The 20,111-nt window shown below is 49.0% G+C and overlaps 10 protein-coding genes across 10 annotated transcripts; 5 read left to right on the top strand and 5 right to left on the bottom strand.

Moving 5' to 3' along the window:
• Nucleotides 1-269: 269 nt before the first annotated feature.
• Nucleotides 270-732, top strand: FOBCDRAFT_267418 (uncharacterized protein; the record flags this gene model as incomplete). Its single annotated transcript, XM_031182207.3, has 2 exons — nucleotides 270-495; nucleotides 575-732. 2 exons carry the CDS (start codon nucleotides 270-272, stop codon nucleotides 730-732), a joined length of 384 nt encoding a protein of 127 aa, XP_031042975.3.
• A 327-nt stretch (nucleotides 733-1,059) lies between these two features.
• Nucleotides 1,060-1,886, top strand: FOBCDRAFT_4942 (mitochondrial ribosomal protein L37-domain-containing protein). The gene is made up of 2 exons (XM_059612222.1): nucleotides 1,060-1,442; nucleotides 1,500-1,886. The coding sequence occupies exons 1-2, from the start codon at nucleotides 1,118-1,120 to the stop codon at nucleotides 1,754-1,756; spliced, it is 582 nt and encodes a 193-aa protein (XP_059466593.1). The 5' UTR covers nucleotides 1,060-1,117; the 3' UTR covers nucleotides 1,757-1,886.
• Nucleotides 1,887-1,924: 38 nt separating this feature from the next.
• On the bottom strand, nucleotides 1,925-3,619 carry FOBCDRAFT_4938 (uncharacterized protein). The gene is made up of 2 exons (XM_031182205.3): nucleotides 3,304-3,619; nucleotides 1,925-3,231 (listed from the first exon to the last, which is right to left on the bottom strand). Exons 1-2 carry the CDS (start codon nucleotides 3,424-3,426, stop codon nucleotides 2,047-2,049), a joined length of 1,308 nt encoding a protein of 435 aa, XP_031042973.2. The 5' UTR covers nucleotides 3,427-3,619; the 3' UTR covers nucleotides 1,925-2,046.
• Nucleotides 3,620-4,009: 390 nt separating this feature from the next.
• On the top strand, nucleotides 4,010-5,771 carry FOBCDRAFT_246911 (uncharacterized protein). Its single transcript, XM_031182204.3, has one exon. The coding sequence runs from the start codon at nucleotides 4,232-4,234 to the stop codon at nucleotides 5,468-5,470; it is 1,239 nt and encodes a 412-aa protein (XP_031042972.2). The 5' UTR covers nucleotides 4,010-4,231; the 3' UTR covers nucleotides 5,471-5,771.
• Nucleotides 5,748-6,967, bottom strand: FOBCDRAFT_314164 (uncharacterized protein; the record flags this gene model as incomplete). The annotated part of the gene is made up of 5 exons (XM_054702840.2): nucleotides 5,748-6,035; nucleotides 6,087-6,154; nucleotides 6,204-6,277; nucleotides 6,646-6,750; nucleotides 6,803-6,967. The coding sequence occupies 5 exons, from the start codon at nucleotides 6,965-6,967 to the stop codon at nucleotides 5,758-5,760; spliced, it is 690 nt and encodes a 229-aa protein (XP_054558815.1). The 3' UTR covers nucleotides 5,748-5,757.
• Nucleotides 6,968-8,813: 1,846 nt separating this feature from the next.
• FOBCDRAFT_195107 (uncharacterized protein) lies at nucleotides 8,814-9,638 on the top strand (the record flags this gene model as incomplete). The annotated part of the gene is made up of 1 exon (XM_054702839.2): nucleotides 8,814-9,638. One exon carries the CDS (start codon nucleotides 8,814-8,816, stop codon nucleotides 9,636-9,638), a length of 825 nt encoding a protein of 274 aa, XP_054558814.2.
• Nucleotides 9,639-10,294: 656 nt separating this feature from the next.
• FOBCDRAFT_267412 (uncharacterized protein) lies at nucleotides 10,295-11,212 on the top strand (the record flags this gene model as incomplete). Its single annotated transcript, XM_031182201.2, has 1 exon — nucleotides 10,295-11,212. One exon carries the CDS (start codon nucleotides 10,295-10,297, stop codon nucleotides 11,210-11,212), a length of 918 nt encoding a protein of 305 aa, XP_031042969.2.
• Nucleotides 11,213-11,387: 175 nt separating this feature from the next.
• FOBCDRAFT_4926 (uncharacterized protein) lies at nucleotides 11,388-14,678 on the bottom strand. The gene is made up of 3 exons (XM_031182196.3): nucleotides 14,114-14,678; nucleotides 13,310-13,561; nucleotides 11,388-13,146 (listed from the first exon to the last, which is right to left on the bottom strand). The coding sequence occupies exons 1-3, from the start codon at nucleotides 14,446-14,448 to the stop codon at nucleotides 11,667-11,669; spliced, it is 2,067 nt and encodes a 688-aa protein (XP_031042964.2). The 5' UTR covers nucleotides 14,449-14,678; the 3' UTR covers nucleotides 11,388-11,666.
• Nucleotides 14,679-16,472: 1,794 nt separating this feature from the next.
• On the bottom strand, nucleotides 16,473-17,649 carry FOBCDRAFT_195104 (uncharacterized protein; the record flags this gene model as incomplete). The annotated part of the gene is made up of 4 exons (XM_031182195.2): nucleotides 16,473-16,866; nucleotides 16,914-17,087; nucleotides 17,137-17,270; nucleotides 17,320-17,649. 4 exons carry the CDS (start codon nucleotides 17,647-17,649, stop codon nucleotides 16,473-16,475), a joined length of 1,032 nt encoding a protein of 343 aa, XP_031042963.2.
• A 607-nt stretch (nucleotides 17,650-18,256) lies between these two features.
• FOBCDRAFT_255686 (Rhamnogalacturonase B, N-terminal-domain-containing protein) lies at nucleotides 18,257-20,020 on the bottom strand (the record flags this gene model as incomplete). The annotated part of the gene is made up of 2 exons (XM_031182194.3): nucleotides 19,677-20,020; nucleotides 18,257-19,626 (listed from the first exon to the last, which is right to left on the bottom strand). The coding sequence occupies exons 1-2, from the start codon at nucleotides 19,927-19,929 to the stop codon at nucleotides 18,257-18,259; spliced, it is 1,623 nt and encodes a 540-aa protein (XP_031042962.2). The 5' UTR covers nucleotides 19,930-20,020.
• Between the last annotated feature and the right edge of the window lie 91 nt (nucleotides 20,021-20,111).

Raw genomic sequence — 20,111 nt, 5'->3', positions numbered from 1 at the left:
TCCTGCCGTCAGAATGGTGGGGCTACTGAGGGCGGTGAGGACTTTTCGACTGACAGGGAAGGTGGTCTTGGTGGGCTTGTGGGTCTGAACTTGCCTGAGAATTCAGGTCGCCTATTATTGGACATTCAATCCACCTAGGTTGAGCTTCAAGCTACTCGGACATACCAAGTTGCCGATATCGACTGAGTCCCATTGTCAGCCTTGCGCGCTGTCCTTCGCTATAATTCGATAATCTACTCAAAAGCCAAAAAGGCACACTCAGATTCACCATGCCTACTCCCGAGTCCGAGCAGTTTAAGGCTCAGAAGCCCACCGTTCCTCCTACCTTCAATGGCGTCGATTACGATGATACTAAAGCCTTCAAGGCTGCCGAGGATGCCCTCATCCGAGAGCAATGGGTTGGAGCTATGATGACCCGTCTTGTTGGAGAGGAGCTCAACAAGTGCTACGTTCGAGAGGGTGTCAACCACCTGGAGAACTGCGGCCACCTTCGAGGTTAGTTTGATTGGACATGGAGCTTTTCCCGAGGGCTGCCGAGAGTAGGCTTTGAACTTTTACTGACTTTGGAGACTAGAGAGATATTTGCAATTGTTGAAGACGAACAAGATCAAGGGCACCAAGTTCCTGCAACAAAACTATGTTGACCAGAAGGATCAAGAGCTTGATCTCGCTGCCGGAGTTCACACTAGCGACAAGATTGCCAAGCTCAACCACGGCCGATTCTCCTCGTAAGCCTTTAATTAAACCAGAATCTGAGTTGGGAAGGGATTGCATGGATGTGATGTTTAGATGAGAGGGAATTATGGTCTAGATATCATGATTTGAGTTTCTCGGCTCACCAAAAAGGGTGACGCAATCATCTGACCTTGTATGAATTGTATATATCAGGAAGAAACGAATCAAAAGAAACTATAAGGAAACAGCACAGTTGCATCTGTGAGAGCCAATACATAATCGTAGTTCAACATTTCGGAGGTTTCCAATTGGGCGCGAGGCTGACATTTTACATCTTCCATCACCTCTCATTGGCTCTCCACCAAATGGACCTCCAAAATTTCTCCAGAACTTCGAGCCTCGTCACACTTCATCTCCCACCAACCCACCACCAGCAATCATAATGTTCTGCACTCGGTGTCTGCGCGCCACCTCCTTGCGGCGCGCGCAGCCGATTCTTCGACAATTTTCGACAACGACGAATTTCCGTTCCGCCGAACCTCAACTTTCGACTCCCGTTACAGCGCCCGGCGAGGCACAGAAGGATGTCCCTGCTGCACGATCATCATGTGCACCTGGAACTGTTCTCAATGGCCTGAACTATACCAAGGGTGGACAGGACCCTGTCGCAAAGAACGATGATGAATACCCAGAATGGTTGTGGTCTTGCTTGGAAGTCCTGAAGAAGGGTGCCGATTCGGCGGATGCGGATGCTGGTGACGAATTCTGTATGTTTTATACCTGATATCGTACCACAAGGCAAGACATCACTAACGACTCTAAAGCCAAGTCGAAGAAGCAAAGAAAACTGGCAGCCAAGCGTCAAAAGGCCCTCGAGGCCAAGCTGTTGGCTGAGGGTAATCTGGAGGCTCTGGCTCCTAAGATTCCTCTTCAACGCCAGTCTATTAATATCCTCGGAGAGGAGAATCGAGGAGTCGAGCACAACATTGAGGCCGCACAAAAGCGAGAGGAACTTAAGAAGGCGATGCGCAAGGAGAGAAGGGCCAAGATCAAGGAAACCAACTACCTCAAGTCTATGTAAATTTGAGATGGCTATCTATATATGTACACCACTTAAGAGTATGTAACTCGACTGTACCATACTGCGGCATGAAGAAAATGATTCAATAGATTCAACTCATGACCAGCATTATTTCACGATAAACACCAAATCTCCTCGACTACTTCATACTGCGTGATATGTTGAGTCGTATTTATCTCGAATATCCTATCTGTTTAACAATCGCATGATGCTCATCTCATCATGAATGGCATAGCTTGATCATCAAACTGTTTGAGAGCACAGCTCTATGGGCCTAAGGTGTATGATACTCACAGAACACTCAAATCCAGTGGCACACTGCTACCTCTTCCTGCCCTATATTTTCTTGTTCCGCCTACAAAGTCCCTGGGTTTCGGGAACAAACCTTCGTCCTTGAACTGCCACCTAGAGTCGTTGATCACAATACGTGCCCCACCACTAACACCGGGGGTTTGCGCTGGTGAGTGCTTCGGGCTTGGGGATTTTGCTCCATTGGCTGTCAAGGTGAACATACTTGGATCCAACATGGACTGACGAAGTGATGAACCTCGAGAACGTGTCGTTGGTGGTGGGGGCGAAGGTGCGCTTGGAGGTGCTGGTACTGACCCAGAAGGCGGAGGTGGGGGAGGAGGCGGTGCCGCGCTTGGAGATGCTTGACCAGCGGCGCGAATGGCAGCTACTGCAGCAAGAGATGGTGTCGAATGAGATGCTGCAGGCGGTGGAGGCGGAGGAGGCGGTACTGAAGATCGTGAGGCCGGCGACTGACTCGGCAGAGGAGGTGCCGCAGAAGGTGGTGGAGGAGGAGGAGCGGCAGGAGCTGATGCACTGTTTGATGGAGGGGGTGGAGGAGGTGGTGGAGCAGGGGGCGCTGAGGATGGTGAGGGCGCGGATGGTGGCAGAGACATTGACGAAGGCTTTCGTGATGTCGGCAGGGGAGGCGGCTTCTTTCCTATAGGAGGAGGGGGAGGTTTGGATCCCACCGGTGTCGTCTTTCTCAAGTTTGCTGCTCCTCCCGGAGGCGGTACTGGAGGTCCTCGCCCGGGGATTGCTGGCGCAGCTGCTGAAGGAGGCCTTGGTGCGGATCCGACTGGAGGTTTGGGTGCTGAGGTAGTAGATTCAGGATCCGATCGATATGAAGAATCAGCATTTGCGCCTGTGTCAATGCCGCCCCTGCTCTTTTTCAACTTGGGCATTCCACCAGCGAAAAGGCCACCCAACTGTGGCGCGGCATCCATGCCTGTCGTCGAATCGCGAGATCCTTGATCACTATTACTCCTCGCTCGTCCTCCTGGAACCGGTGGTGCTAGGCCCCCTGGGGGCTTAGGAGCACCACCCAAGCCGGGGACAGGAGGCGCGCCGCCAACAGGAGGACCTGCGGACGAATTTGATGTATTTCCAACTTGAGGTGCTGAACGGTCATTGGTAACAGCTTTCTTGAGGGCTTTGCCTTTGTGGATATCTGATAGAAGTGCGCCCTGGAGAATTGTCAGATTCTGGTCAAGCTAGCTATAGCGACGAATGAAGGTATTCGCAATAAATGAACATACTCTGTTGCCTGCCCCAGCAGGCGGACGGGCAGGAAGACCTCCTGGAGGAGGTGGAGGCGGCGGAGGAGGACCGCCCATGGCACCAGGCGGCGGCGGCGGAGGGGGAGGAGGTGGAGGAGGCATCACGGAGTCGTTCTATGTCCTGAACTGCGTGGGATGGGGTGGTTGAGGTTGTTTTGCGGATGAATAAGAGATAGTCGGGGTCTTCGGACTTGGACAGTGGGGTCCCGACCTTGAGTTTCTATACAAGTCCTACGACACGGCCTGGGGAGGCAGCAGTGAATGTGAAGACCAGCCAAGGAGCGGTTATATAAAGGTCAAGGTTGAGCTCAAGGTACTGGATTAGTTCGGATACCTCAAGGCGAGAGCCACCTCATGTTTCGTCATGGCCAATGGCACGCTTACGCCGCATGGAAAGAATGGAAGGCAGCACCGCTACTTACAGTGGACACGCTGGGCATGGATGGTCTGGGCTGCGCCCCGCTTTCTTGTAACCTAAAGTTCCTGAAGATATCTTGGGTTTCTTTTGTTTAGAGCTTTACTAATGCGACCGTGACAATATACGCCAGAAATAAAGCGATTTATTTCACTGTAATTAGGACGACTAGAATTATATGTGAGAGATATGAGCAGTCTTGCAAGCACAGCACCTGGTCTTGTCTATTCAACGGGCGATATGACTTGTAAGGTTGGCTTCCACTAGAATTTGCTTGGAAGTGAGCAGCCTATCACAATTGTCAATCACTAACAGGTGGGGCTTCCCGCTCGCGTATCATGGCTGCGAAATTCAGAGTCGGTTTCTGAATAGCATCAACGACAAACAAGGCAGGAAGAGTTTTACTCAAGAAGGACGCGGGCAATTGGGGATAGAGAAACGACTGGGGCTTCTAGAAACCAAAATCGGCCATTGTACCTTGGACACACAATCATGTCACGAGTCGGTACCCGACACATTGGCAATATCTGCCATCGATGCGCTTTTACACCAGCACCGACAGTCGCAAACCAAGCCTTCGTTAGCGGAACACTCCTAGCTGCCATTCGCCATGGGAGAAAGACAACAATAAAGGGCCCGCGTGCACGATGGGCTGCGACCGCATCAACATACCCAGACCTCAATATCCAGCCGGCCGATGCCGATAAAGTTCCTCGACAATTGACTGATCCGACACAACTGGCAAATATCGTCGAGAGCACAAAGGAGAAGTTCCTGGCGACAGATGGAATTCCGGCGAAGCAACTGACGACTGCGGCCCTCGAGACGTGCCTCAAGGCTGCTCAAGCCCTCCAGCCTCAAATTCACAGGGCTGAGGCTCAGTCACGGACGTCCACATCAAAGCTCATGGAGTTGGGAGCAGAGCGAACTGGCCAAAGACCAAATTCTATGGACCCCCAACTTGCCGATAGCGTCAAAAAGATCTCGTACTCGGCCTATGCAATCATTTCGCAACCCAATGTCGAGATAACACCCGCCCTCCTTGAACTCTACGTTGCTATTCAGGCTTCACTAGGCCGGCCTGAGTCGCTTCCTGCCGTGTTCGAGATGTTTGCGACCAAGAAGAAGCCGGTCGTCAAGAATGGAGTGGTCCAATACGTGGCTTCAAACCCCAACGCTGCAGTCAAAGCAATTGAAAAAGGCGTTGCGGATATGGCTTTGCAGACAGCTATTGACGCCAAGAATCTAGATTCAGCACTGGGCGTTGTTGAGGCCTCCTTCAGTCTTCCCGCATTCAAACGTCAAAAGCTTATCAAGCACTCCACTACCCCTGCTCTCGCCCTTGGTTCTCTTCCCTTTGGCATCTTTGGTCTTGCTTCAGCATATGCTGCCTACTGGCAGAACACCATGGATATATCCACAGCAACAGGCCTCGGTGTTGCTGGTATCTCTGGATATTTCTTGGTTGTGGGATCAATGGGTATGATTGCCAAATTAAGTAACAAGGATCAGATGAAGCGTGTGACTTGGGCGCCTGGCACACCACTGCGTCTCAGGTGGCTGAGGGAAGAGGAACGGGCTGCTATGGACAAGATTGCGTGTGCCTGGGGCTTCAAGGAGCCCTGGAGGCATGGAGAGGAGTCAGGCCCTGAGTGGGAGGGTCTGAAGGAGTACATGGGTTACCGTCAGATGATTCTCGATCGCGTTGAGTTTATGGAGGGCATGAGTTAGTTTCTCCGCTGTTCCCCCAGTGTATATCATATCTGTAAAGAAGAAACATGGAAGAAATATTTTATGCTCTCCCCGAGAAAGCTACACCTCATAATATGAGGTTAGGTGGTGGGCAAAATGAGAATAAAGAGAAGAACAACATGCATAGACCTGAAAGTTTGCTATATAGCCCTTGCCCCAGACTACGGGTTGGCCTCTGGGTTAGTCTCATATGTAACCCCATACTCAACAGTCTTCCTTATCACACCAGCAGCAATTGCCAATGTGGACGGCGTATCAGTTCTTTCTCAAGAGCCCAATATGACTTCCTCACTTGCTTCATCGGTTGGAAGTACGACACTTCGTGTAAGGCCTTGTACACTTCTGGGCCTAACGTAAGGATTCCCAGCTCCAGTCTGACCTCGAGATCCATCGATGCGTTGAGAAACACTGTGTGATGATTTCTTTGAAGTAGAGAAACATGATGGGAGGATAATAGCGATGGGGATGCGGCACATAGGGAGACATGTGCAGATAATAGCTAAATTTTGTTCGATTATAGTCCACATTGTGGAGCTAATATCGACTAGAACACTGTCAGTAAGATCAACTTTGTATTCTTATGCAAGGCACGTACATGTCGTATCAAGAGTTTTGGTTGCCAGATCGAGGGTTGTCATGCGCACGATGGATGTCACTATAACACTAAGTAGAATGAGTTCACCTGGTACTTGTCTGGCCGGATTTTACTTACACACCGCCACCCATGGTAAGAACCATCATGAGTGCACGTTTGTGCGCGACGGGTAGTTGACTTATCCATATAGGCTGCATTTGTAACATCAATATCAAGGGCATCGGTGCCGATGGAAAACCCAGCATTCGCGTGCCAGTTCATGTTGAGGCTAATGCAAGTTGGCTGGATAGACTTGTCCCAGGCGCCTCTGAGTGGATGGCGCTGCCAGATTGATAAGGCTGAGGCTATAGACATATAACAGGCAATGGTGCCTATGAGGGTATAGCAGCACCTGCGGAACCATTTTTGGACAAATATGCGGAGATATAGTAGGAGTATGGATATTTTGGCGAGATTCACAGTGAGTTTGTAGAATATGTGAGCGACATAGAACAACTAAAGGCGTTAGGGTTATCATCAAGTGACTTGTTGTAGAAGCTATGTAGTAGATGCTACTCACCTTGAGCGCCATCAATTTGTCATCTGTGGTCAAGGTTTCAATATGGCGACCAAATCCGTAGCTGCAGGAGACTACCATAACAGTTTGTACAGTCAAGGCAGATGACTATTTCGTTAGTGTCAGCCCTTTGTGAGTACTAGTATTAGGCATAACTTACAAAGGATATAATGATGGTTGTATCATCCCAACCCAGACTCGATCTCCTAGCTACACGGCTCCAAATGCGGAAAAGTATAAAGATAGGCGTCACAATGAAGAAAGTAACGCTTGGGGCGTAAATCAGCACTGCGTTGCTCTCGCTTGGGATATCCTCCGAGATCATCATGGACAATTGAAGACGTGAGGCATGTGCTCAGTGCTACGGTAACACTGAGACGCCAGCACCATGGGAAAAACTGATCCGAAGAGGGATGATTTATATTGAAAAACTTGGCCCTTTCTGAGTCTCTTGACTTGGCTTCGGTTTCGACCGGGAGCACTAGAAACAAGAATATGCATGCTTGTTGCTTCTGTGCAGGGGGTTAATGGTATGTAATAGATTAATAACACGAAAGACCTCCAATTATAGCCCATAACATCTAGAGAATTAATCTTGGATGAACTGATACTCAAAAATTTATCTCAGCCGTCAAAGTAATGACGGCTTGTTTGAGGCCATCCATTTGTGAAGTGGTCAGTTACATCACTCCGAGCTATATCAGCAACTTGTTACCCAGGGACGCCCAGCCACTACGGGATTTTCCATCGTAATTTTATGATAGGAGATGAGAACTAGAGTTCCTTTTTCAAAATCTCTAATATTGGCTTCATCTGATTTTTGCAACTGGAAGAGATTGCGTTATTTTGTAGGCTTCTATGGTGTTGGTCTACACTTTGCTTTTCTTCCCTGCAAGTGACTCTTTGCAACAAGTGGAAACAGAACGCTCCATTTATCCTGGACGAAAAGTTCAAACATCGATAAATCCTGGCGAATGACGACTTGCGGTCTGCTTTCCTTCTGCTTCACTTGGTTCCATCACGTTGTTTCTTGAAGGTGAATTCAAGGGTAATCCAGGAACAGCAGAAAAAGCAATGACTCCAGGACGGAATTGAATAAATAAATAAAGGTTCAAATCTCGATTTGAATTACATATTATGCTTATAGTTGCTTTCATATTAATAGTACATTATCTTGGTATTTATATTACGGTTTCCTAGGAGAAAAGACGGTTTATTTCTTCTCCATGCCACATACAAAGATTTTACAAGACTGATCTGAACTCTGGGAACACTATATAAGACAATATGAGATGTATGATCAAAAACATAAAAGCCTGTAAAAGCCTTGATTCTTTTGGTTCATTTTTATATCATTTTATCCATCTTATAGAAAATCCTTTACAATTTGACATAAGAATGGCCGTTTCTGCTGTCACCCAAAATATGCTTCAAAGCAACCAGAGCACGAGGTAATCATGAAACATTTCGCTCGAGTTGCTGTTTTTAGACGTGGATGATACCCTGTAGCTCCGATCGATGCGGAGAAGGAGACCGAGCAAGCCCACATTTCCCGGCGGTGTACCCCCGGGGGCACCGAGGCCTTGTCCAAGATATCTTTGTGAGAACTGACAACGATCAGCGAGGGGAACTTGGCTTATCCCCACTGGTGAGTGTTATATCGACTTTGGTCTCCGCCCCGCCAAACTTACATGACTACTGATAAATGTCGCTTTGCTTGGTGGTGAGTGAGGAAAAGAACAATCCAGTTTGATTAGTGTCAACCCAAACGTGATCATTTGAGTAAGCAGGCTGCAAAAAGTCTTTTTTAGATGTTTGGAATCTTTCATATTAGACCCAAAGCAAGAGGTGCTATTGTGTAGACTGAGCTTATTGGTGGTGAGAGGGAGGGCACTTTTGGCACTGTTGGCACTGCTTCGCACATCTGCCATTTGCTTTAGACTATAACTATCAAACCATCAGGAGCGGATCATTTAACTAGGGATCTGTATCCTCCATATGCATAATCTTCACAGACGGAGAAAAGAGGAAGGTTCTCCAAGTCCGCGGTCTGCGTAGGGTGGTAAGTCTCTGAAGTATATGATAACCACCATCACTAACCTCACAAGAAGCCAAGGGATCGATAAATGGCGGAAAACCCATCAGAGGTAGCCGGAAAGGCACGCACCGTAATGTTCGAGTCTATCAGTGGGCGAGGTCCTCAGGGCGAGCCTCATCTTCTCGGAATAGACAGTGAGCAGAAACCCTTCTACTCAATGTCACGTTGCGTCCTCGCCGAAACTCTCATCAAAGATATCTCAAAGACGGTCCACCGTGTATTCTTCTACAACGATGTCGATGCCGCTGATTGGAATGAACTTCCCCCGGTTAGAAGACCCATGTGGTCTTCTGGAATCCAGAACCTTTTCTTCCCTCACAACAGCACGGATGCGTACGCCTGGAACCATCACCACGCCGTTATTGGCATGGGTATACCTCTGAGACACCAGCGCTCCTATACCGGAGTTGAAGTTCGAATGGGTTCTGGAGGACCCATCGGAGAGTGGCACCCCGAAGGTATCTACCATTGCAGAGGCATGGAACTTTACCCTGATCTCAAATCTTATCTTCGAGTTCCCTTTGGCAGCGCAACATGCATCAAACTTACCTTCGAAATCGATTACGAGGACGATAATGGCATGATGATGATGATTTCGGGCGTGGAGAATGTGGTCCCTGAACGACCTATCTCGCCGCTGGACTGGCATGATTCCGTCCGTGTTGATATCGCGCAGGAAGGGCATCCACACATAATCTCGCTCAACATGCGCTTCGTTGAGTCGCAGCATCCAGACCCTGATGTTCCTCACATGACTCGTGTTGCGGTCTTCAGCATCAAAGAAATTGCCTTGCTGGATACTGATAATACCACGATTAATGGGAGAAGAGTGCACAACTATCACTATCACATCAAACTGAGGCACTATCAGGGTTGGGACTCAAAGGAAAAGAGTTGAAACTATTAGACATCTATGATTAGAGTTGAATCACGGCTACTAGATATAACTGTGCCCTGTATGACAGAATCCTAGACGAAATAAAGAGTGACCCGTTGCACAACCTTGAGATTGCTTCCATTGACTGACAGCCACTGAGCGACATGAATCACGCACAGGTTTAGTCCGGCCTTGTCACTCTTTATTACCGTGATATAACTTTTAACTCCCCCTCTTACAACGGATCTGGGCGCCTGTTCGTGCTCCTGCCCACCAAAGCTTGATGTCTCCTCGCGGCGTACAAGAGAACAAGCATCTCCATTCAGCACACTCCATGTTCAGCGAAACAATGCTATCAACCGACGAATCAAACAGTCAAAGACCCCGCTAGCATCGGTTGAATGTTGGTATATAAATAAACCCTCCCGCTCAGGTCAGACTCTAAGCCACACGCAAACACTATTAAGAAGCTCTGTTGGAACACTCCCGACGGTAACGTAACCTGTACGACAGGATAGCTTCTCGTGATCAATTGTTTTAGTATCTGCTCTGCAACTACCGAGCACATTGCACAAGAAGCAAGAACCAAAGCATAACGATCATAAAAAGACCAAGGTAGGTTTTTCCAAGCCCCGATCGAGAGAACTAACAGAGAGAGATAGGTCCGAGGAGCGAATATGTCTCATCGACGCGCTGTGAGTGCGTCGCATGCCCAAACCGTACAATCTGGATACCGTAAGGTCGATTATGGCCATGTTGAGCCTCGCAGATATGCATCGTCCACAAGCGGAATCACTTATGCGCATTGCTCAGGGGACTTTTCTGCAGCAGATGAAGGAGACTTCACAGACGAAGAGTCCTACTGCATAGAAGGACCAAGTCCCCACGGAACATATTATACCACGGCAAATCCTCGAATCAACGCCTCGCGCCCTAGGCCTATTCCTCAAAGCCAAAGCAGCACTCACCCTCAGGCTACTGGGTATCGCACAAGGGGCTACCGCTCTGGAAACGACCAACCAAGAAGCATCCCTTGCTCTGAATATGGGTTACCCAGAGGTTCTTATTCTGGAAACTTCAGCCAACCAGGTCGATATGCCACAAGCTATCAGAATCGTAGGGCATATTCTGCCTCCCATGGAGGTCGCAATCTTCGACAAACCTACCCCTCAGACCACTACGATGAAGCAGGGAACTATGTTGGTCCTCCTGCAGTCGACTCTTACTCTAACGACCTGGTTTCGTTCCCGCGGCTTCCCGAGTCGGATCACTCTTCACCGGAGCTCGATCATGGAAACCAGGGAGGTTCGCGGCCAAACTCTACTTCAGAAACACCTAATAAACGATCTTTCTCGGAACAGCTGGTCGACGGCGTACGTGGGCTTTTGGCTACGGAATCAAAAGAGGACGAGGTTCCTCCACAGCCGCCTCGTACAGGTGTCTATCTCTTTTGTCGTCATTATCTAATCGAGGAGTGTGCTTGCATCACCCCTCTTGAAGATGGTGGGCCGGGTGATTACTGCCAGAGGTGCTGGGAGGGGCGTTGTGATGGACCACGGCCTCCTGGGTCGGTGGTGAGCAGGTCATTATGGTAAGAAGCAGAGTATCAGGATAAGCCAGGAGTTAAGTATGGTTAGCTTCGGCCACGGTTGAAATGGCGTCGCAGCAGAAGTTTGGAGTCTGCAAATGGTTAATTACTAAATAATAGTCATTTGGTCTGTGCTATTAGCTATTAGTATTACAGAAGAAAAAAATATTTGCATGTCCTACCAGAACACGTTTTAAAGGAACATGATGTGAATTGTATACATTGTCAAGTGACAGTGGTCTATTTGTCCGTTGTAGTTGGTCTCTCGAACCATCAAAGAATTTGTGCCTGTATGATTGACAACCAGAACCACGGACATGTGGCTCCAAGAAATAAAAAGAATCGAAAACAAATAAGCCCAACTCCATCCGCTATGCATATCTTCTCAACGCCTTGCCTATACATCAGTGATACAATCTCTCGAACCCACAGGCAAAAACGTTATCACTAGCATTAACTCTTTATGATGTGACGCGTCTGACCCAGAGAGATGAGGGTTCAAAAGCCGCCTCTCTTTCAAGACGTTTATTCGCTCGGTAGAGCTTCAAGCCCAAGTCGTGCTCCTCCCTTTGAATCTCCGCCAGCTCCTCCTTGAGCCCTTCCACTTTCTTCTTCTCAATCTCACGCTTGCGAATAACGTCTGTGTTAGACAGAAGCCTGTCGGTAGGCATCAACTCTGTCATCTGCTTAATACTCTTGTTGATGTTATTGCGACGGTGCGCCAGACTGTCAAGTCTAGCCGTGAGATATGCCACACGATCGTTTGCCGACTGCATCTCTGGCGGCGCCGGGGGAAGTGCCTTATCTGTGGAAATGATAGATGCCGGGCGATCATTAGATGGCGAAGCTGATTTCATCGATATGATGATTGGTACATTCGAGGCTCTCCTGAAGTTATCTCCGCCTGGAACTGGTCTCCTACGATCCATTACTGACGGTTGCTGCTTCGGTGTGTCCGGCGGAGAAGCTTGACCTTCATTGTCAGATAAACGAGGTGTTTCAGCAGCAGCAGCAGTGTTGCATGTCGTGACACTGAAGCGAGAAGTAGGCTGTACCCAAGGGTCTTCTGGTGTCGACTGACTTCCTGGCTCTATAGAGTTAATGACCGGTTTGTTGCCAAGGAGTGTATCTTCGGTCATTGCGGAATAAACGGAACTTGACCACGACGTATGTGGGTTATGACTCGATGGCGATGGTTTCCTTTTGACTGCCTTGAGTTGGTCAGGGACCATGTTAGGATTGAGCATGGGTGCAGCGGCAGCATGCGTGATCGTGGGCTGGGAGGGAGGAGAGCCAGTATTAGGCGGACTGGGATATGAGTGAGAAATGAGTTCGGGAGATGGTGTTTTATAAGCCTCATTCAGGTTCTGGGTGGACCGTGAAGGCAGGAGTCGTCGAGATGTTCCAGCATTGCCGCTAGGTGTTTCAGGAGACGGGCCACGACCAAGCCCAACACGCTTGCTGACCCTGCGCTGCAAGCTCAATGGTGCAACAGTTAGATCGTCCCGAACTGGATCGACCATAGGCGCACGGCCACTTGCCCCATTCCATGGTGGCCTGGTGTTAACAGGCTCTGGCTTTGCTCTAGCAAACTTGCGAATTCGCTGTCCTAGTGAAGGAGAAGGATTACCGGAAGTGGTACGCTGCGGTCCAGTGACGACTGTTGTGAGTCCAAATGTTTGCTGGGGCATGTCGGATGAGCCAGCCGGTGGCTCCATAGTTTCCCATGGAGTGGTGATATCTGCAAGTTGATCGGTTGACCTAGTCGTGCGAAGTGGTGAAGGTTGACCAGGGCTTGTAGGCTTATCGCGACGCATAGTTGGTATTTGGCTACGAAGCTGTGTTTGTGATTGTCTGGGGGTGAGGCGGCGTTCCCCTAGAAGATCCAGCTGAGATAAATTTGGGCTGCCTTCGATTGGTGAAACATCTTGAGAGTTCGGTCTGCAAGCAAAGCATCGTATTAGTGATTGTACATTGATTCGGAAGGATCGCATTTTGAGGACAGCACGCAGAGTGCCGACAAATTCCAAAAAGAATCAATAAGTCACGACAAGAATGCCCAAGAAACCTGCAACAAAAAGGATTCAGAACCAAGGTTACTCACTCGTAACGTGCAGCATCAAACTCGGGGGAGCTTGGAGGGGAGATTTCGATAGAACGCCCGTACATGTCTTTGGCAGGCGCCTTGGAGCGAGATAATCGATGGTGTAAGTGACGAGAGTGGCGCTTGCTCGAGTCGAATTCGTCGTCGGGATAAACGGACGAGGCAGGTCTCCAAGGAGAGTCGTCCTCGCCTTTTCGAGGGTTTCGGGGAGGAGCGTTCGCTCGGATGTCGTCTGAGCCGAGAGCAGGGGAGCTGAGAGAAGATAATGTGTTAGTCAGGAACAGATATACGGTCGTTATTGCCAAGTCGTATCAGGCGCATGAGAAGTATTAAAGGTGCCCTTAGGGAAGGAGCAAGAAAATTTGAGACCTCAATCCTGAGTGACCAAAAGATTAGGTAGATTTAGTAAAGAAGACAGTAGGTCGTTAGAGTAATCATTTTTGTGACTGTAGAATAAAAAGCCCCAAGTTTTGCACATGTCTGCAGGCTTGTCGATCTTTGAGCGTACGTACTATATGACGACGAACGACTCCAGCAATTGCCGATGCCCAACTGGCTAGAAGAGACTGATGAGCCTTCATCGCTTTGTTGTACCCTGCACGTGCTGAAAATGAGGCGTGCGCATGTAGGGAACCCTGCTGCGCCAGCTCGTCTCATGTTCATCATGCGTTCTAACAAAGCTCTTGATGGGCCCTTTGTCATGATGGGCTGTGTTGGGTTGCATCCTTTCGGCGCAGCAGTTCCGAATCGTTTTTGGTGTAGTGTATGGAATAGAAGTATAGAACGAAAGAAAGCAGCACTTACAGACGAGGTGGGCCTGCGCTGTATGGTTGTCGAACTGTCTTACCACGTCGAATTTCGTATCTGAAAGGGCCGTTTTGAATTCCGAGACCGTTGAGACGGTTTTCGAAGTCGTCCTGGAGATATGTTTGGTTGTCGTAGTTGCTGTCGCGTGACTTGTTCGAATTTCTACCGTTGCTGCTATTGACGCTCGTGGTGGACCTATTCTGTGGCAGTGCCTGTGATGAACTTGAACTCTGGGTCTGGCGGAGAAAGGGTCGGTTCTTGAGCTCTCGAGGTGGTTGCTGATGAATGCTGGGGCCAGTGCCAGTTTTGAAGCTGTCCCACATGGCAGGCATCTCTATTGTCAGCTGCCAGTCAGTGACAGTGACTGTTGGAAGATTGTAGGGATCGCTGGGCTGAAAGTGCCTCGTGCTGCCGCTACTGTATTCAGGTTGTTATTTTTGGGCGTGAATCCTTCAGCTTCACCTCGATACGGCGATGTAAGTGACTGTGCAGTGCTGACGGCAGCAATAGCTCAAACGTCGGCGGGACCTGAGTGTGGCGGAGGCCTTCTAGAAGCTAGGACTGGAATGAGTTTGCTCAAAACTGTAACAATGGATGACCCAAGTCTGGAAGGTTTCGGAGTAGACAAGCATAAAGGAAAAAGCAATTGAATCGCCGTCGTATACTGTAGGCACGAGCCCAGCTCCAAGCCTGGATTCAAGTGTAATGAATGTGGGTTAGAGTGAAGAAGAGCGACAAAAAAAGAAAAAGAGCAAGAGACAGACAAACACACAAACAAGAGAGAGAAGACTCGAGCACAGCAGGGAAATGATTCCTTGTTGACAGCATGGAACCTGGGGGTTCTTTAATCAAAACCTTTTCAAAATTAGGTGCAACGGTCGTTGGCTGTTGGCTAGTCAGTCCCCTGAAGCCCACTGGAGCCGTGGTGTATTAATTTAAGGCCTGGTGCTTGCAATCAGCGCCAACCGATTACCTTGTTCCCCGGCTCTCGAGGCTGTTGGCGCCTCTTGTTTAAATGAGGCAGGGATACGACAATACGACGGCATAGGACGATGGGTATCTACCGTAAAATTGTGGCTCTTGATAGCCAACCGACCGAGAGTAGCGCCAGTGCTTTGGTGGAGTGTTTAGCCCGTGGGTCTTGTTTTGATATCATGATGTATGGACGGACAGCAATTGTGTTGGATATACAGGCGCCAAAGTATAGTATTCCCAAGCGCCGTCGCCGTGTTGTGGCATCTAAAGACTGGAGATGCAGTTTGACTGGCTTGAACGAGCCGCCATTAGTCGCTCTGGCGCTAGGTTCCGTCAAGACGTACCAGAGAAAAGCGGTGGCATATCCTCCAGTAATTGCTAACGAGAACTGTTGTCAAGAAGCTTACTTTAACTCAAAACTGCAGTAAAAAGGAGAGAGTTCGGATGAACAGTGACTCTTCACCTGCTAGAACCAGGAGTGATCATCCCCGTCATCACAAGCTTTCACAAGCCGAGCAACACCAGAAGGTAAAGATTGACACTCTAGAAAAAGTATCTTTGATCGATCGTCCGCACCATGAAAGAGATCTTTCCATTTTTGGGCCTGTGCCTGTCAATTCCGCAGGGGGCCTAAGCGGACTTGTTTCAGATTGCTCAGGGGCTATGATTTGAAACTTGGGGCATCATCTTCCGTGAACTCAGAGCTGACGACCAAGTGGAACCACCGACAGGAAAAAGAAACAACAACTCATTTACATGAATGCGAACCTTTCCTAGTCCTTTCCCGCTCAGTCCACACAGAGCTAGACGTTGGCGGATCATCACCCTAAAACACCAAACCTTGCGACAGCTGTTGAAGCTAAGCTCTCTCTGTATTTCTCCGTCGGGGATATCATCTACTTTTCTTGCTGAGCCTTACGAAGGACCCTGATCCCAGCTACCTATTTCACAGCATCCCCTATTGTCTTTTGCCGGAAGACCCGTTTATTACCGCTGTTGCCGTTCACTTCTTATGGCATGGCATGTCAGGAGATTTCGAGCTGTCACTGTTCTTGATGGTCCCGGGACCATTGAAGACCGACAGATAACGAGCAGCTTTACTCAAACGACTTAATCGCCTTCTTATCGGATATCAGTTGCCCGATCGCCAACTTAAGCGACACCGTCCCCAAGATCCAAGCAGCAATCCATGATCTTATTAAAGAGAGCAAGAGGCAATATGCCGAACATGGTAAGGACTGTCGAGGATCTGTCTCTGTTCGATCAGATATAGCCCAAGCAAGGCCTTGGAATTGACAAACCATCACTCATCATCAGCCACTAATACAAAACCGACTTCAATCATCAAACACGGCAAAGCGAACTTCAGCGTCATCCCAAGTCACTGCCATCCGTTCAAAACTGTATCATCCTGTTGAATCCCTGTCGCCTTCAGACCATAGCTCCACAAGGCTCCCCGCTTGGCGCTATCTCTTGCTTCCCTCCCGGTCTCAAGTTCGTCTGTACCATTCAGATACAGCAGCTCACCCGTCGGAGCCTCAGTTTCAAAGGCGAGCCGAACTGCATCTTCAGCACTCTTCCACAGTGGACGGAACTCTCCATTTGGTTTGAACCTGGCCTGAAGAGATATGACTGGGGCTAGGATCTTGAGGAAGTGAGACATGACAAAACTGCCCCGTCGATGTAGGTCTGAGCCCATGGCACCGGGATCAAGACCAACCACAGTGATATTGGATAGTTGTGGATCCTGGACGAGACGGCTAGCGAGTTCATGCCTGCAGTCGTCAGATGCTAACTCAGTCAAAAGGCTTGGTGGACTTACATGAGCATCACCGCACATAGCTTGCTTGCCCCATATCGTCGATATCCCGTTAGCCATCCTCCGCCAGAATCTGGTCTGCTCCATCTTCCCTTGGCGAGCTCCTCTGGGCCGGGGAAGAGACTATCGTACCCCATGTAACACTTGATATTTGTGTTGTTTCGGTCATCGTTGATACTACGGACATTATCAGCGAATATTATTTTGCTTGTATGCCACGGCTTACTCATGAGACCAGCTTCCTATCAGAAGGATCCTACCATTTTCTTTATCCATGCTCTGAAGCAGGAGAAGAGTCAGTAGTTGATTGGCCAAGAAATTAACTTGCCAAGTCATCTCGTATCCATCATCTGACATGTTCTGTTTTTGATGAGTATAAGGCATCTTTGACCGTTAGGGCCGAACTCACAATCTCTTCATGGTCTTGATATCCAGCGTTGAGGATGAGTGCTCTGATGGGAGGCAAGTCTCCAGCAGCAACCCTACGGTTGATCCCGGTTGCCATCGTTCTGACACTCGCCAATGAGCTGAGGTCCAAGTCAACGACATCATGCCTATGAGCTTCTGGAGCTGACTTCAAAACCTGTTGAAGTCGAGTTGCCGCTGCTGCTCTTCTGACAGTATAGACACCGGTGTAGTTGCTGGCCAGTTCTGGTTTGCCCAGGATATTGGTCACAATGGCTGACCCGAGCCCTCCATTGGTCCCAGTGATCAGAATAGTACCTTGAGAAGACGACATCTTCAAAAAGGTTCTGAATGCGAATGTAAAACAAATACAGATTTTGATTTATCTGTCTTTGTTGCGCGGACTTGTTGCCTTTATACAACTGATCCTCGGAGTTAGCCCTCGTACTCCTAGAGTATGTGTGACCCCATTTTTATTAGTGAATACTGACATTTTAGGTGCTTTCTTCACCAAAGATTGAGACTAGTCTTAACACGCCTGGCTGATATAAGCCAGCTTGTAGCAGTTGGTTACTAGAGGAACTTCAACTAAGTCCGCCTGGTTATGTCATATGTTATTAGATGCCCTTGACCGCTAGCTACCACATATCTTTCGACATTGGTACGGTAATCGTAGACTACAGCCGTCGTAATCGGGTTTGAGATGGCATATCTTAGAAAACTGATAATGGATCATACATATTGCTTGGTATCCCCACCGGACATGTATGACTGTCTTTTGAATCTGTACTGGCCGCACGTTCAGTTGAGCCTTCGAGATATAATATTTAACATCAAGGGATTGATTGTTATGTAATTGTTCTCTCATTACTAATATGTACATTGGAAAACTATGATTGACCACGTGCCTTGAGCATCTCGTTGTGCTGAACTTGGTCTGTTTAGTGAAACAACTCGACGGCGTCAAAGATGAAGTTGGGGCTCAGGAAGTCAGCACCAGAGCTACCAGAGATGACCTCGATAGTAATGGTATTGGTGCCAGCCTTGAGGGTGCCTGCAGGAATAACAGCATCGTATACCTCACCGAATCCACGGTAAGCTCCCCGCGTAACACCCCGAGAGTCGATCTTGACGGGAGCATCGAAGGCCTTCTTGAAGCTACCGATGGTGACTTGAGGGCGACCACTTGCAAATGCAAGAGTGGTACCGATACGGAGAGTGGCCTCAGTAGAGATGGCAGAGGGGAGGTTAAACTTGATAGTAACTGGGTTGTTGACAGCCTTGAAGATAGCCATGGGAAAGTCACCAACAGAGCTGGAGCCTACAGTGTAGGTGAGAGGACCCCAGCTGGCCATGCGCTTGTCACTAGGATGCATGCGTAGCTGGTTGGCAGCGTTGCGGAAACCCTTGGGTTGGCCATCCCAATCGCCAATACGAAAGACAGAGGTGTGCTCTCCTGTGGTAATGTCGGAGTTGGCGGCGATAGAAGAAGAAGCAGTACTGCCAGCAGAGACGCTCACGCTCTTAGAGGCAACCTTGAGCTCACCCTGGTAGAGAACTTGAGTGTAAGTTCCCGGTACCATGAATGGAGAGGTGAAAGCGCCGTTGGAAGAGGTGTAAGCCCAGTACTGGAAGTCTTTGTTGAACCAATGCACAACACCCTGGAAGCCAGACTGAACACCAGTGGCGGTGCCACTCACTCGGCCGCGGGAGGAGTCGGCGGTATAGTTAGGAATAGAAAGATCCTTGAAGAAGGACATGTCAATATCCTGAGCCTTTGGAACACCAGATCGTGAGAAGGACAAAGCGTAAGGGCCGTGGAAGCCCTGGCGGAACTCCTCAGTCTTGGCATGACCGGAGTTCATATAGAAGGTAAGGGCACTGAAGTCACCGTTGTTGTTGCTGTTAATGTCACGGAAGAAGGGACCGCCTGAGCTTTTCTCGTAGGAGCGCGAGGCGTGAGTGACCATGCATGCGTGCACATCCTTGGCGCTACTCTGGAAGCACCAGACATCGTTGTCGATGAAGCGCTGGGACGAGTAGAACTTGGAACGAGTCTCGCCGTTGACATTGAAGACATCAGAGCCCTCAACCGCAGAACCGCCTGAGGTATTGGAGGCCTCGCCAAAAGGTATCTCGTTGGGCAGTTGAGAGCGATCGAGGCGAGTAATGTAGCGAAGCTCGCCAATAGCAGGTTGTGACTTTGTGTCAGTGGCCATGTAGACCACGCTCTGGCCATTCTGGACGACATAGTAGTGAGTTAGATCAAAGTCTCCGGACTTAGTGGTACATGTGATCTTAATATATTTGTCTACGCCCGAGTCAGCATGTTACAGCGTTTGACGCACGCTCTATACTCACTGTTGAGAACAGTGGACTGGACAGTGGACGATCCCAGACCAGACGCAATGTGAGAAGTCTGAGACTTATACTGGTACTCAGCTCCGCGGTACTTGATCGAATTAATGGAGCAGTCACTCTTGCTGACGGTGACGGAGAAACCGTTGGAGTTGCCAGAGTCAACAACGAGATTGTTACCACTGGTGGTGACGCCAAAGGCTGCCAGAGCCGGGGCAGCACTCGCAAGAGCACCGAGATACTTGAAGCTGACCATATTTACGATTGCCAGATCGCCAAGTAAGGACAGTATAAAAAAAAGAAGAGAAGATTTAGCGAAAAGAATGTCTTCGAATGTAACGAGAGGCCTGAAAACGATTCAAAGAAGCAAAAGGGAAACCGTGTAAAGTTTACAACGGCATAAGATGAGTATATATCCACCCATTGCATGCTTGGCGG

The sequence above is a fragment of the Fusarium oxysporum genome, chromosome I, assembly GCF_013085055.1.
Source record: "Fusarium oxysporum Fo47 chromosome I, complete sequence".
Classification (NCBI taxonomy): domain Eukaryota; kingdom Fungi; phylum Ascomycota; class Sordariomycetes; order Hypocreales; family Nectriaceae; genus Fusarium; species Fusarium oxysporum.
The sequence above is the reverse complement of the archived record's forward strand: the minus strand, read 5'-3'. Positions and strand labels throughout refer to the sequence as shown.